This window comes from Rhea pennata, chromosome 14 (assembly GCF_028389875.1).
Source record: "Rhea pennata isolate bPtePen1 chromosome 14, bPtePen1.pri, whole genome shotgun sequence".
NCBI classification, from domain to species: domain Eukaryota; kingdom Metazoa; phylum Chordata; class Aves; order Rheiformes; family Rheidae; genus Rhea; species Rhea pennata.
The window spans coordinates 19552459-19565905 of record NC_084676.1 but is presented as its reverse complement, the minus strand read 5'-3'; the positions used below and the strand labels follow the sequence as shown (position 1 = coordinate 19565905).

Genomic DNA, 13447 nt, shown 5'->3' with positions numbered 1-13447 from the left:
GCGCATCACTGGCACTTTGAGGGAAGGTTTGTGCACCAGGATGTCTGCAGTAGAAGAGCACTTCTTGGGGAGAGCTCTGGGATCTTCTGCTAGCTTGCAGTGAAGCAAACCGCAATTGGAGATTTGCGTGTCCAGTTTTAGGATCTCATAGTGCTGTGCAATATCCACCCCGAGATACCAAACACCAGGAACCACAAACGGGAACACCGTGGGTTTGGGGGTGTCTTTTTTTTCCATTTCTTTTCTCTTTTTGCACCAAGAGCTCACAAATCTGACCGATCTTCAGCTGTTCAGGTTGGCAGTTGGGATCTTCAAAGCAACCACCTTTAAAAGGTCACCCCTGCTTTCTGCCGAGGCGGCTTCTCGCCGGCCAGCCCGGGTGGACCCGGGGAAGGGCTGTCACCAGTGCAGCAGAAGCACTTCTGGCTGCAAGGTCTCCCGGCACCCAGAGCTCCCGTCGCAGCAGCCTCCTTGCAATTACTGCAGTCGCCCCGCAAGAAGCGTTCACCCTCGTCCGGAGCGCGTGAACACGGCACGAGGGAGAAGGAACACGTCTGATTTCTTGTTCAACCTGCGTCTCGTGTGTTTGCTGCGTAACAGCCAGCGTGACGTGGCAACAAGTCACGACGGCAGAGCAGCCAGCAGCACGAGCCGCTTACTCAGCTGCCAAAGCAGCACGGCGCATTCTGTTTTCAGATGGAAAAATACAGAAGCCTTCAGACACATCCAGCCTCAAAACTCTGCATAGGGGATACGGCATTTGAAGTATGACAGTATGGAATATATATAGGTATTTTCTTCCACCTCCTCCTAAATCCTCACAAAGTCTCTTAGCTTCCTGGCTTACTGCCTCCTCCTTCCCCTTCTGCTTATCCAAGGAGCCAAAGTCTGGCATATATATATACACATATATATAGCATATACACACACAGGTGTGTGTGCATATATATAATATATATATATATATATATATATGCATGTGTGTTTCTAAGCTCCTCTCTAACAGCTGCTGCTGGCAACAGCCTGGATATTTGACTAGGTCAGAAACATAAATTTGGCTTCTTGCTGCTCAAGTAGTTTTTGTTTTAACTCCTTTGGGTCCATCAATGCAATGCTCAGCCCAAGCCATGTACTAAAGATTGTATTCACTTACTAAATGTTCGTGCCCATTCTGCCGCTAACAGAAGTCACTTCTCCTTCTGCTCCAAAGTACTTGAACACAAACCAATGTATTAATTTACTAGAATATCAGCCTGCAAAACTTCTCTACTTCCAGCAGTAAATAGTTTTTCTAAGACAGCTGGATGCATTTCACACCGGGTTTCCTACGGCTACTGGCAAAGCTGGCCTAAACCATCACTGAAGTTGCGTTTCTAGAGGTACGTCATCTGAATTGATAGAAAACGATTTGGGAGCCAATCGTTACCACCAGAATCACCACTGTTTTAGGAAATCTCTGAAACGCTGGCAACCTTGTCCAGAGCGCCAGATCTGTGCGCACGCTACAAACAGCTACAGGACGATCGTCTGTTATCTTTGCTATTACTGTTTAATTTACTGCTGTGCCTAATATCAGCCAATGAGTTGATTTTGAGTTCTTCTCCTTGCCCATGGTTTTACTCTGTCAGCTCTTGTCACTTAAAACCAGGAAATATGTCAAGCTTTTAATTAAATGTCATTGCAGCCAGATATGTAAGAAAGTGATTAACTTTATACCACCTATCACTTGCATTAGCCTGACTCTAGAAAAAAAATGCAAGCTAAAAATGTCTTTGACAGCTCCTAAAAAAGATCTTTATCTTCATTATTTCTACCTAATCCCCAGCCAACACTGCAAAACTAGACACCCACCACTGCAACCTGCATTTGTAGAATAATGTTCAAGTGGGATGAATACAAATAATGCTGAAGGACTGCAGTTTCTCAAACTCAAAAACAAGTGTTGACCATTAGATTATGTTTCTGACCTAGTCAAATATCCTTCTCCAGGCAACAGACTGCAATTCCCTGACAGCATACACCCTGAAGAATCCAGAGATAGCAAACCCCCCATTAAAACAAACCTGCTGAGACCGAGACGTGAACCTTTGCTTTAGCGAAGGCTGAGAAAATATTTGTTAAAAACTGTGTAATAAAAAGAAATTACTCCTACTTGTGATCTTGCAGAACAGGTACTTGCAGCCTATAACCTGTCCGTTGAACCGCAATTGCGTACCACGTGCCCGACACACAGGCACGCAGCCTCGGCGCTTTGAGTTTGCCTAACTCAAAACGTTCCTGTTTTCCAAAAGTCCCGGTTTTCGGGTCTTTTAAAGAATTGGTGCTTTTTCTCAGGGTACATTTTACACTGATCTAGAACAACTTAACAATTGAGAAACATCCATAACCTCCAGCTCTTTTGCCAAGAGAACTATTTGACATTCCAAACTTTACTAAAAATCGAAGTAACAAACTCCCAGATAACGCTTAAGACTATTCTTAAGGCCAGGTTCACTGTTCACCCTCGTTGCAAGCCTGAAGCACATCCTGAAGACAGAGCTGAAGTTTTTCTGAACATGCCAAAAGCATAACAAATACCTTACGCCTGTACAGACCCACACAATTTGGATGTGACGGGGTCAGCGAGTCTGCCCGCCCGCAAACTGCGAGGCTCCTACAGACAGGACAAGTCACAGCACTGGCTTCGACTGCCTTTGAAGAGCCATGTGGGTACAGCTACTGATTTGGGTGGGTTTTGACCAGGTCACAAGGAACAAAATTAAATTTTTTGGACTCTAGCAATGGGTCAAAACAACAGGATAGGAAATTACTAGGTGATTTCCTACAAGAGTAATTACATCTGATCGCTTCATTGTATTTTTGATGGGTTCAAGGCCAGAAACTTACCATTTCTGCCGAGTTTTGAGAGCCTTTCATCTTCCATGGATAGCTGCAAATTTGACATATGCAGGAGGAAAGGAAGGAGCAAATAGAATTTCTAAGAGTCATTATTGTTTTATAACCGTGAGTCAGTTTTTCATCTAGGACATAACTGATGTCAAGTGGCAAGTAATGAAATATTACTTAAGCTGCTGACTATGCTCCACCACCAAGTCATGTACCCCCAGAGATTTTTCAATAAAACCATAGCACCTTACAGAAGCCCAGGATGTGATCTCCTCTATTAATCTCACAGCGAGGCATAAACTCACTACAACTATGAGGAGAGAAGAGAAACGTCAAAAAAATTTGAACATGACTTTCACAATACAGAACTTCAAATAGTTCAAAGAAAGGTTTCCATCTCTTAATGCAAAACAGGTAGTCAAAGTTGTAAACCTTTACAGTAGTTCGATGTCCTCTGCCTGAATAAATCTGAAGTTGCATCTTATTTAATAAGGTTTGGACAAGCAGAGTGGAAGCAATGAGCTTGATCGCTTCTTGGCATCCTTTGACACAGATTTGTTGAATGGGTGGTTGCAAGCAACAAAAACATTAAAAGCTTAAATGTTTGGGCTAGATCCTCAGCTAGGAAAAAAAAATAAAGCTGATGCATTAAATTCAGTGTGGCTTTCTTTGATCATTTGTATCTGCGGGAGGCCGGGTTCTTTGTGCTCAGTGCAACCTTTCAGCCAGGCGTGTATCTATATCAGTAGGCAATTTATTCTGGATACTGAGCATCCTTTAACCCCCCCAGTCAACAGGAGCAGGAGCATCATCAGGCACAGAAGTTGCAGGACTAGTCCCTCATAGCTCAAAACTAACAAATTTGGGAACACTACAGGAGGCACCGTCACACTGCGCATGCAGAATTTGATCGATGTGACTGCATACGGCTTTTACACACAGCTTACATGGGGTCTCTAGTTCACAGGATCTGATGAGCATCCTACGCCCACCTGCGCCCATTCCATGGCCAGAACTCACCAGTCTGAAGTTAAACCCTACCGCTGCCAAGTCAAACACTCACGGACATCCCCTCCGGCAGTCACTGTGCTGCGTCTTCTGCTCTGCCACCAGTTGTCCGCCAGCCTCCCCGAGCTCTGCCGCCCCTGCTCCCTGCCCTCCTGGCTAAACGCATCCTCCAGCACCACAAAACCAGCTCCTCGTACCATATTCTGTTGCACAAGTATACTGCTGATGAAAACTACAGTGGGTTGTAGTACCAGAGAGCAAAATTTGGACTTAATAGGCTTATGCTGAATGCAGGAAAATATTCTTGCAGCTTCTAATCAACAACAGGAATTACTTTTTTCAGCCCACAGATCATTTTTGGTCAAATAGGATAATGCTCAAACACCAGTTAGACAAAACTTATCTGCAGCCGTTTCCATTTAATTTAGAAAAGAATCAGTTTTCATGCATCAGGGTGGCATTCGGCTGCCAGCTGAAGGCATTGCCCCTCCTTCCCACCGCAATTAGAACACCATGCAATTATGCTGAAGTCAAAGGAAAGCCATTCGTTCACTCTAACAGGCTCTGGGTCAGCTTCTAAGCTTCTCCAGCATATGCAGTCCCGATGCTTTGGAAACTAAAAGCCTCCCATCTGCACTAGGCTCTTAAAAGGGGGAAAACCACTCTCACATCCCTTCTTTGAGCCTGTACAAACCTGAGTGCAACCTGAGACCCTCCACACAACTCCAAACTACTTCCAACTCTCCCTGGTTTCTCCAGGTAGAATCCTCAGGTAAAAACCATCATCCACAAAAACTGTCATTTTACTAAAAAAGGACCAAATCTTAATCAGATCACACCATACAATCAATGTTTACAACCAATCTCTTCCTGCACAGAAGAACTTAGACATTTTTACCTTCCTGTTTTTGCTACTACCAAGTGATGTCTGTGCAGCAAACATTTTAACACACAACAGGTTTTTGAAGTTTTTTTTTTTTTTTTAAATAGGAACTACTGAGGACCAACTCCAGAAAGGCAGATACATCTTAATCATTGCTGAAAATCCCCACGTAGTTTAGCAAATCCTTTCTGAGGAGGTTTAAGTCCAATATCTATTTACCACTGTTGTGAGCATTTTCTTCTCAACCTGAGCGGCGTTTGCAATTCCCGCGACGCGCTCGGTCACCCGGACCGCAGGTCGGCTGGGCAGAGGCAGCTCGGGCCACGCACACTGACGCATGATTGCATTTCTGCAGAAAGGTTGATTCCACCAAAAATAGGTGTCTTGATCAGAAAACATTACAGTAAATTCTTTAAATGGAAGTCTTGCCCATAACACAAAGGCAATGAGAAATCAGCCTAGCTGAGCCCAAGGCTGGAAGTTTGCTGTCTGGACACACCGCAGAAACAGCCATGGCTTTGAAGTCTTCAAAGCACCTAGGTGATTTACACACCTCTGCCTCACCTTCAAAAATTGCTCTTTTAAGTTCTTGTACATGCTGGTTACTTTTACTGGGAAGAAAACTTTTGATATCCAGATCACCTCAGAACTGGAGGTACTTTTGAAAATTCATGAAATCTATTCTCACCAGTGCAAGACTGGACCCCATCTCTATATTCATAGAAAACTGCAACACAAACTATTACCTAGAGGCTGCCTTAACTGCCTCCGCATTCAGGATGCAGAGACTCTGCTGTATCTAGGAAGTGGTTTGAGCAGCAGGTATGCAACTGTGAGGACTGTTATTTCTAGGAGCAAGATCTTACCAAAGGATGATGCAACCGAAACTTTAGCTGTTGACTGTTGAAGAAAAATACTCATCAGTCTGAGAAAGTCTGATTAAACTGGACCTCTTCATTAAAAAAAAATCAGTAGAAGTTTCACTAAATACACATGTGCTGGAAGCATCAGCTAATTGGATCTTACCTTTTAGCAACAGCCACATATTACAACTGCCAAAGCCTCTATGCTGATGAAGCCTTGCTGGTCTGCAGACGTCCATTTACGGATTATTTGCCTAGATGACAAGTTATACACCTGGACCCAACCTTTTTCATCCACACAACAGAATAATGGCATTTACAACCTCCTTGCAAAACGTGGGATGCTCAAAGCAATTAAAGAAGCTACCAAAAAAAGCCTGGGGAATAATCCGTTCAATAGAAGAGTGCCACCAGCCTCACGTTACGCCGAGACAGATTAGGCAAGCAACTGCCTGAGCCAGAAAACATCTGCTAAACAAAATCAAAATTAATGATAAACAGAATGAGTTCTTTGCTGGCTGATTTCCGCCCAGCTGCCCGGAACAGTAAAAGAGCCGCTCACAGCGGCTGCCGACTCGTTCCTCACCGAGAGCGTTTCAGGGAGCGGGACCGGGGCTGGGAGAGCAGGGCGCAGGCGCGACTCCTGCGCGCCCCATCCGCGCATCTCCGGACGCGCCGGCACCTCCGCAGCCAGCCAGCCGGGCCACGCTCGGGGTACCGCACGGTTTTCCACCTTTTCTTCTGAACTCCCTCCCAGCACCATCGTCTCCCCTCTCCTCTCGTGCCCGGGTGTTTTCCCCAGAGGGGACTCCCCTCCCTCCAGCTGCCCCCAGGCCCCCCGCGGTAACACGGAACCGTTTCAGCTTCGAGCACCGCCAGCGCACACGGCGAACGGTCTGCCGCGCTGCTCGGACACGACGCCGGTCCTGGATACGGCAGAGGGAGCAGTAAGCACGCCGAGGTTACACGCGTGACGCCACGCAGCCCCACCGTGACCGCGCGCGGCTTCAGCTCAGCTCCGAGCCGCGGAATTCCCGAGCTGCGGCTCTCCGTCGGGGCAGCTCCCCGCAGCCTCTGAGGGGCCGTTTCGGAGCACCAATGCAAGCGGAGCCTAGTCTAGGCTGCTTTCCCCCCCTAAACGATCCGAGGGGCAGAGTTGTATGCTTGCAGGAGATCTCAACAGCCCTGGATCTGCATCCCCAGAAGCATCATGCAATTTTATACTGACAGAGCAACTTGATATCAAGAAGATTTACAAGTTGCTGTCACTAAAAATACGTAAGCATTAGGAGATGGAGATTTGGAAATCTGGGCAGCAGTATACCCTTGCAAAGGTGTAAACTCAGGCTTGTTTCAATAAATTACTGCAAAAATACTCAGCACTGACAAATACACTGAAAGAAAACTGTATTTTTTCCTACCTTTTCTTCTTGCAGCTTCAAACCTTCTGGATTCCTATAAGGAAAAAGAAAGTTTTTGAAAAACATAAGAATGGTTCAAAAGCAACATAAAAATAAACCCCCAAGCACCCAGCCGCTGCAGCAGCGAAGTGTTTATGAAGCTCTGCACAATAACCGAGGAGTAATTACAAGCATACAATTGCAGTTTGTTCACAAATATTTAATGGATCAATACATCACCTAAAATGATTGATTCATCATTCTGCAGTAGGCTAAAGTAGTGCACAATATCCTCCTTTAAAACAGTATTTTTTCTGTTGATAAAAGGGAGAAGCTAAGAGCTTGGGGATATTTTATTACACCAAGAATTTGGGAGAGGGGAGAAGAGCAGTTACAAGCATTTGGGCAGACTTGTTCGAGCACCCGAATAGTTTGGTCAAAATAACCAGACCACTCGTGCTCAGCTCATTCAAATCTCTGCACACTCGCATCATCTGTGGCATTTCTTGCAAGGCGTCGCTACCATCTCCAATGAGGAAACTTAAAAAAAGACACTTCATAAAAAGTCAAAAAGGATATTGCATTCTCAGACAATACTCTGCTTGTATTAATGGTGAGACTCAAGAGGAATAAATATTTAATTCCAAGCCAGAAAGTTATTCATGGGTTAATTACAAATGCATACAATCTCCATTAGCAGAGCTTTTCTCGCTGCCAGACGGGTGAGCGCTTCCCTGGCCGCACCTCTGAAGCGGCGTAGCTCGGACTCGAGACCCGCTCCCAGATTTTAAAAGCTCGCGTCCCCTTCGGTGCCTCCCCGGTGCCCGCGCCTCCCTTCACCTCCCGCATTCCCCCAGCGCTTGCTCTTCTCAGATGTTTATTTTTCTGAGGCTGAAGTGGCAGGCGGTTTGGGTTTTTTTCCTCCTTTTGAGAGGAAAATAACACATCGCCTCTCCTGGACAGCTGAGCTTCTGGCCCACTTGATGCTTATTATAGTTTTATTTGTAATCTTCTTTAAATAAAACGCATCCCTGCAGATGATGCTTAGACAAAGGGAAGTAAAATACACTGCTACGTGTCCAAGGAAATATATTCAAAGTCTCCTTCTGCAGGACAAAGTCCTACAACAGGTTAACAGAAAATATATAGGAAGCTGCTGTGGGAGCACACAGTAGAAAATACAAAGCTTTGAAGTGAACAAATACAAAAAAATAAACAAAAAACAGCCTACAGAAGTAGCAACAGTATCTGCTCGAACTCCTTTCACCTGAAAACAGACGCTACTAAGTATATGTATTATATATTGAGTTACAACATGTAATTCAAGTTGTATTCGAAGATGCACTATTGCACACAGGACACCCTACGACGTCGTGCCCGTCCCCGGCAGCGCGGGAGCCGCTGCAGACGGGGCCACGCCGGCCCGAAGCACCGCGGACGGGGCTCGCTCTGCGCGTGAGCAGCGTCTCCCCCCCCCCCGAAGGGCCCGACCAGCCCCCTCCCTCGAGGGCCAGGTATTCCACCTGCATCGAGGCAGGATCAGGGCAGCGCGCACGGCGCCCCGGGACCTCTCCAAGCCAACCAAGGGGCAGCGCAAGAAGTCAGCACAGAAAGTCCCTATAAAAATATTAAATCATGTCCCCCCTGCAGGATGCTACATCATGATAAGTATGTAAAATGGCAGGCAGGATTAGCACAGACTTCAAAGCATTTATTCTCTTTATGCAGCAAAGCTCCGAGATATGCAGACAGTTATACTCCAGGGACCTTTCAAAGCTTCTCAAATATTAGTCTGAGAGGTGGGGCACGGGATAAAAAAACCCAGATACAGCCTGCTATCATTAAGCCCATGTACACGTAAAATGTGCAAGAGGGAAGAGTACTTTTAAAGCCCCCCTGGAGTCCCTCGCTCTAACAAGCTGTTTGAATTCTTTGCAGTTCAAGGGCTTAGAAACACTAAACCTAATTACAACTATTACACTGATCAAAAGAAAAAGACAATCACACTCCATAAAGTATTTAAGTCTCAGCTCCCTTGCATTGAATACCTTTTTGGTATTTCCACAAAAAGGTTAGTGTAGATGCTGAAAAACAAAGGCTGGTCTTCAAAGTTCCCCTTCTTTCACTCTGTTCCCCTTTATAATTATAAGCTCTAATGAATTTAAAACTAGCTAAAAACATACCCATATTCAGAGAAAGAGCTTCATAGAAATGCAATGGGAGAAAAAGAGGTCAGGTTTCAAGAAATGAGTTCTCATTAACTGGTAGAATATATCAGCACCTGATGTCCCCTAAAACATCCCACTGGAGAAACACGTGGAGCAAGAAAAAAAAATCAACTTGAACAAATCCAGGCTGATGGCACAGAGAACACTTAAAACTTCCAACACACACACACACACACCAAAAAAAAAAAAAATCTGTGAAAGAAAAGTCTGGCAACCACAGCAGAGCATAGCTAGCAGTCACCAAGATGCATCTGGCCAGGTAGACAACTCCAGAAAGTTTCTGCTCCCCCAGTAAGTGAAAACACAGCAAAGGCTCAAATTTTCCTTATGATCTGGCTGAGGCAAATAATACCTCTTTTGCAGAGCACAAAAGAAGTGATGTTAATTTTTCTTCTTCGCAGCATGCTGGCTGTAACCTTACTATTAACGGCGGAACACACCAGTAAGATGCATTACCAGCAAGTCCGACCACGGGCACACCACTGCGACACACGCTATTACTTTGGAAATCTCTTTACAAAAGAGAGTAGTCCCCTTTCTTTGAAGCATAAGGTATTGCTCTCAAGTAAAAATCACAAGGTTTTAACAACATTACTAGTGGAGAACCAAACTATTTTGATAAAAATGACTCTAAAGTACTTGGATGCATAGCCTGAGGAGGAATAATTTTCAGCAGAAGCCATAAAGCAGATGGTTATAAATGAGACTTATTTCTTGGGCACTGTTTAATGCCTGCAAATTCCTTTAACTAAAAATCTCATTTTATCACAGAATAAATCATATGTTTTGAAGTGAGAAATTTGCTTCAGATTTCTCATCCTCTCTACAGAGCTTCTTAATGAATATAGGCTGCAAACCACTTTAAATACCATTAAAGTAATGCAACCATTACTTGTCCAGGCTTACTTTTAGCACCTATTTTCCTCTTTTGAAATGTTAATTGAATGCAAAATAAGAAGTCCCTCTTCTCTAACTGAAGTGTCTAACCGTTGTTGAGGTAGACATCAAAGCAGAACGCTTGTTCCAGTATTGCTTTTTGCAAGACATCCATCTACTGAAAAACTGTTTCCAAGGACGAACAAAATCAGTGTTAGCACCTGACTGCAGATGCAGTGTCATCAAGTATGATCACTCCTGGTAGCTGGTTTGGGAAGAAAGAGGGTCAGAAATACAGTTCAATTTCCCCCTTACTTGCTACCACACAGCTTCCTCTCTCCATAGCTGCTGTGGAGATGTGGCACATCAAACATCTGAGCAGATGTGCAATGTTTCTGCACAAAGAATATGCACCTAAGCAATGTTCTTGCACAAAGACCTTTTCTGCTCTTATAGGAAGGGAACTTCAGTCTTGTAGAAGACAGCATCTTGATGTCCTGCCAGGCCACAAGAGCCTCCTGATTAAAGCTGAATCATGGTCCCACAGCCAAGCTGGGCACTTCAGCAAGGAAGGAATCACTTTTCATTGAGAACAGACATGGGGGGAGGAAGAGACCTTATTCTGCAGAGTTAAGTACAACTATGCAGATGGAATATACAATATAACACAGCACTTGGGGGCAAGGTGGTATAAATGATTTCACCAATAGTCATTAGCAATGGATCCCAGCAGCAAAACTACTTTCAGGTCATTTCATGCTAGGGTAAATAAAATCTTTGAACACTTTCATATCAAAATGCAGCTGCTCTATGCCCACAAGAACACAACATAGCAAGGCGTTTTCTTCCTGGAAATCCTTGCTGCAGAGGAAGGGACTGCACAAGCTGCTTCTGCTCATCTGAGCAAGAAGCAAAGGGTGCATGGACAACACAGTTGCAACAAGGGCTTGTAAATGGACAGCACTTCTTTTGGTGTTAATTAACCCATAGTTAACCATTGGCTGTGTGCAGCCCCAGGTGCTCCAGCCTGCTTTCTAACACCTGAGGAAGCACCTGAGCAAGGCAGGTAGCTGCCACTGATGGAGAGAAACAAGCACCATGAGGAGATGCTGCCTTCCCCACCAACCTCAGAAAGAGGCTCAGGGGTGATGAATTCAGTCATCCCTTTACAGACACCACAAAAGCTGATAGCCTCCAAGGCAGGGGGAACATCCAGGAGGCCAGCAAAGAGCAGGCTAACCGAACATCTCATTTCTACAAAGAGAGAAGGAAAAATGAACTGCTGCAGAAGGAAGAGGTCCCTCACATCTAACCCCACTGGGAATGGGTGGCACCCAAACTGCTTCCAGGGATCACACAGCATCTTCATTGCTCAGGCTCTGCATTCCCCCAGAAGGATATTGCACAAGGTTTCCTTTCTCTAACACCACATTTCACTTCAGTCATCACTGAATTCATGTTTTTGCGTAAGTCACACACAGAGTGCATATTGGTCAGAATGTCTTGATGCAGGAAACGCTGAAAACTGGCGTTCTTGGCATTGTAGGGTAAAGGAAGATTTGGCTTCAACTCTCCACTCCAAAGAGGGTCCATGAGAGTTACACTCATTTGAGGATCCTCCTCCTTCCCCAAATCCTTGAAAGGCTTCAGTATGGTGCTCTGAGGATTAGAAATTTTTGGTTTAAAAAAAAATAAAAAAATCTCAGACTGGAGGAGTTTGCTGGTCAGCCCTTTTTCATATCTATGTATACGCAGTCCACAATCTGGACATCTTTAAAAAGTAAAGCCCAAGAAAAATGTAAGAAAATACCCTCTGCACTATTTTTTTTTTTTCTTTAAAAAAAGCACTTTAAGGTCACCTGAGATTAGCTAGATTACACCAACACTAATCAGCAGTTGACCATCCAGGCTTTTCAGGGCTACACCAAGTGTGGGGGCAGTGAAGGAGGACCACATGCATGCACTCTCAGCTCTGTATTATTGGCAAAACTAACAGATTAATTAATTTCTGATTTGAAAGACAGCCAGCGATCTTCTAAGCTCAAGAAACAGCTATATTCAAACTGCTGGGACTCTTAGTCATGATCTCTAGATCTAATTCCAGTACCTCAAGGGCAATCTCTATTAATAAACACCTAATTTTTCTCCGCAGCCGAGTGACTAGGCAAAAAAAGAAAAAAAAAATCAAACAATCAGGTGGAACCTCTATCAACAAGAAGTAATTATCACAGCATGAGCATGGAAAGGTCATTTAGAAAGAAAGCCAGTTCAGGACTATCCACTGGGAAGCACAGGTTCTCCAAGCTTTAAAATGCCCACGGGCCCAGGATGCAGACACAGAAACAAGCTCTCCCTGAGGTTCTCTTCCAGGCAAGCAAAATAACATGGTCCAGCTTTTAGGCAGGTAATATTAACAATCTACAGCAGGTTACAAAAAAAAAATCATTAGGTATTGAGATTTTATAGCTGCTTGTGGAACATGTGAAATTACATCAGCAGAAGCTGCTGTGCTTGGCTCTAAGCAATCTATTAACCCAGATCTTATAACTGTAGACTAGACACTAAAGCATAGAATATCTGTAAAATCCACCCTTAACAGCCTTTTAAATGAAAAGGTGTTAACTCACTACTAAAATAGTCCAGTTTGAAAACAATCTCAAGCACACAGATGCTTTGTCATACGTGCTGTCCCCATCTGATTCAGTGCCAGAGCTGAAGTCTGTCCCGCATGTATGTCTGTCCTGCTCACTGCCAGGACTCTGCCTGATCGGTGGACCCAGAGCGAGATGCTTGTTGCAGGAAAAGGCTCCCTGCCCTAAAATGCCACCCTGAAAGAGGGCAGATGCAGAGTCTAATGCTGTCAAATTACATTTGCTTCATGTTACTTCAATTTACAAATTATGCACAATGTGCATACACAGTTCCCCAATACTGAGGGGAAAAGATTGTTTCCCGAGTCTTCCTGTAAATAATTGTTCTTCCTCTCCTCCCTGCACATCTGCTCTTCCAGTACGCTACTGTGGCTGCACGCAGCTTCCTGCACTCTGATCTGAAAAATGAGCGTGCTCCGCGAGGTTAGTAATTAAACAGTCACAATTAGATTTGAAATCAGGAAAGACAAGTTCCTGCCTGCTATTGCTTCCTAGTTTTCCTTTCACTAAAACCAGAAGATTGGCGCTCGTTCCTCAGGCGCGTATAGACGCACACGAGCTGGGATCGGAGCAACAGCCTGGCGCGCTATTTCAGGCGGTTAGTCTTTGCAGTACATGCGGCTTTGCCCTGCTGCCCTTTGCAACCCAGCAA

General features: G+C 44.7%; 1 protein-coding gene across 2 annotated transcripts in view; it reads right to left on the bottom strand.

Annotated features, from left to right (window-relative positions):
• FSTL4 (follistatin like 4) overlaps nucleotides 1-13447 on the bottom strand; it is a 209930-nt gene that overhangs the window by 189377 nt on the left and 7106 nt on the right. For both annotated transcript variants that reach the window (XM_062587387.1, XM_062587386.1), the window contains exon 2: nucleotides 7062-7095. In XM_062587387.1, the coding sequence (XP_062443371.1) occupies nucleotides 7062-7095 (34 nt within the window). The remainder of the gene's footprint in view (nucleotides 1-7061; nucleotides 7096-13447) is intronic.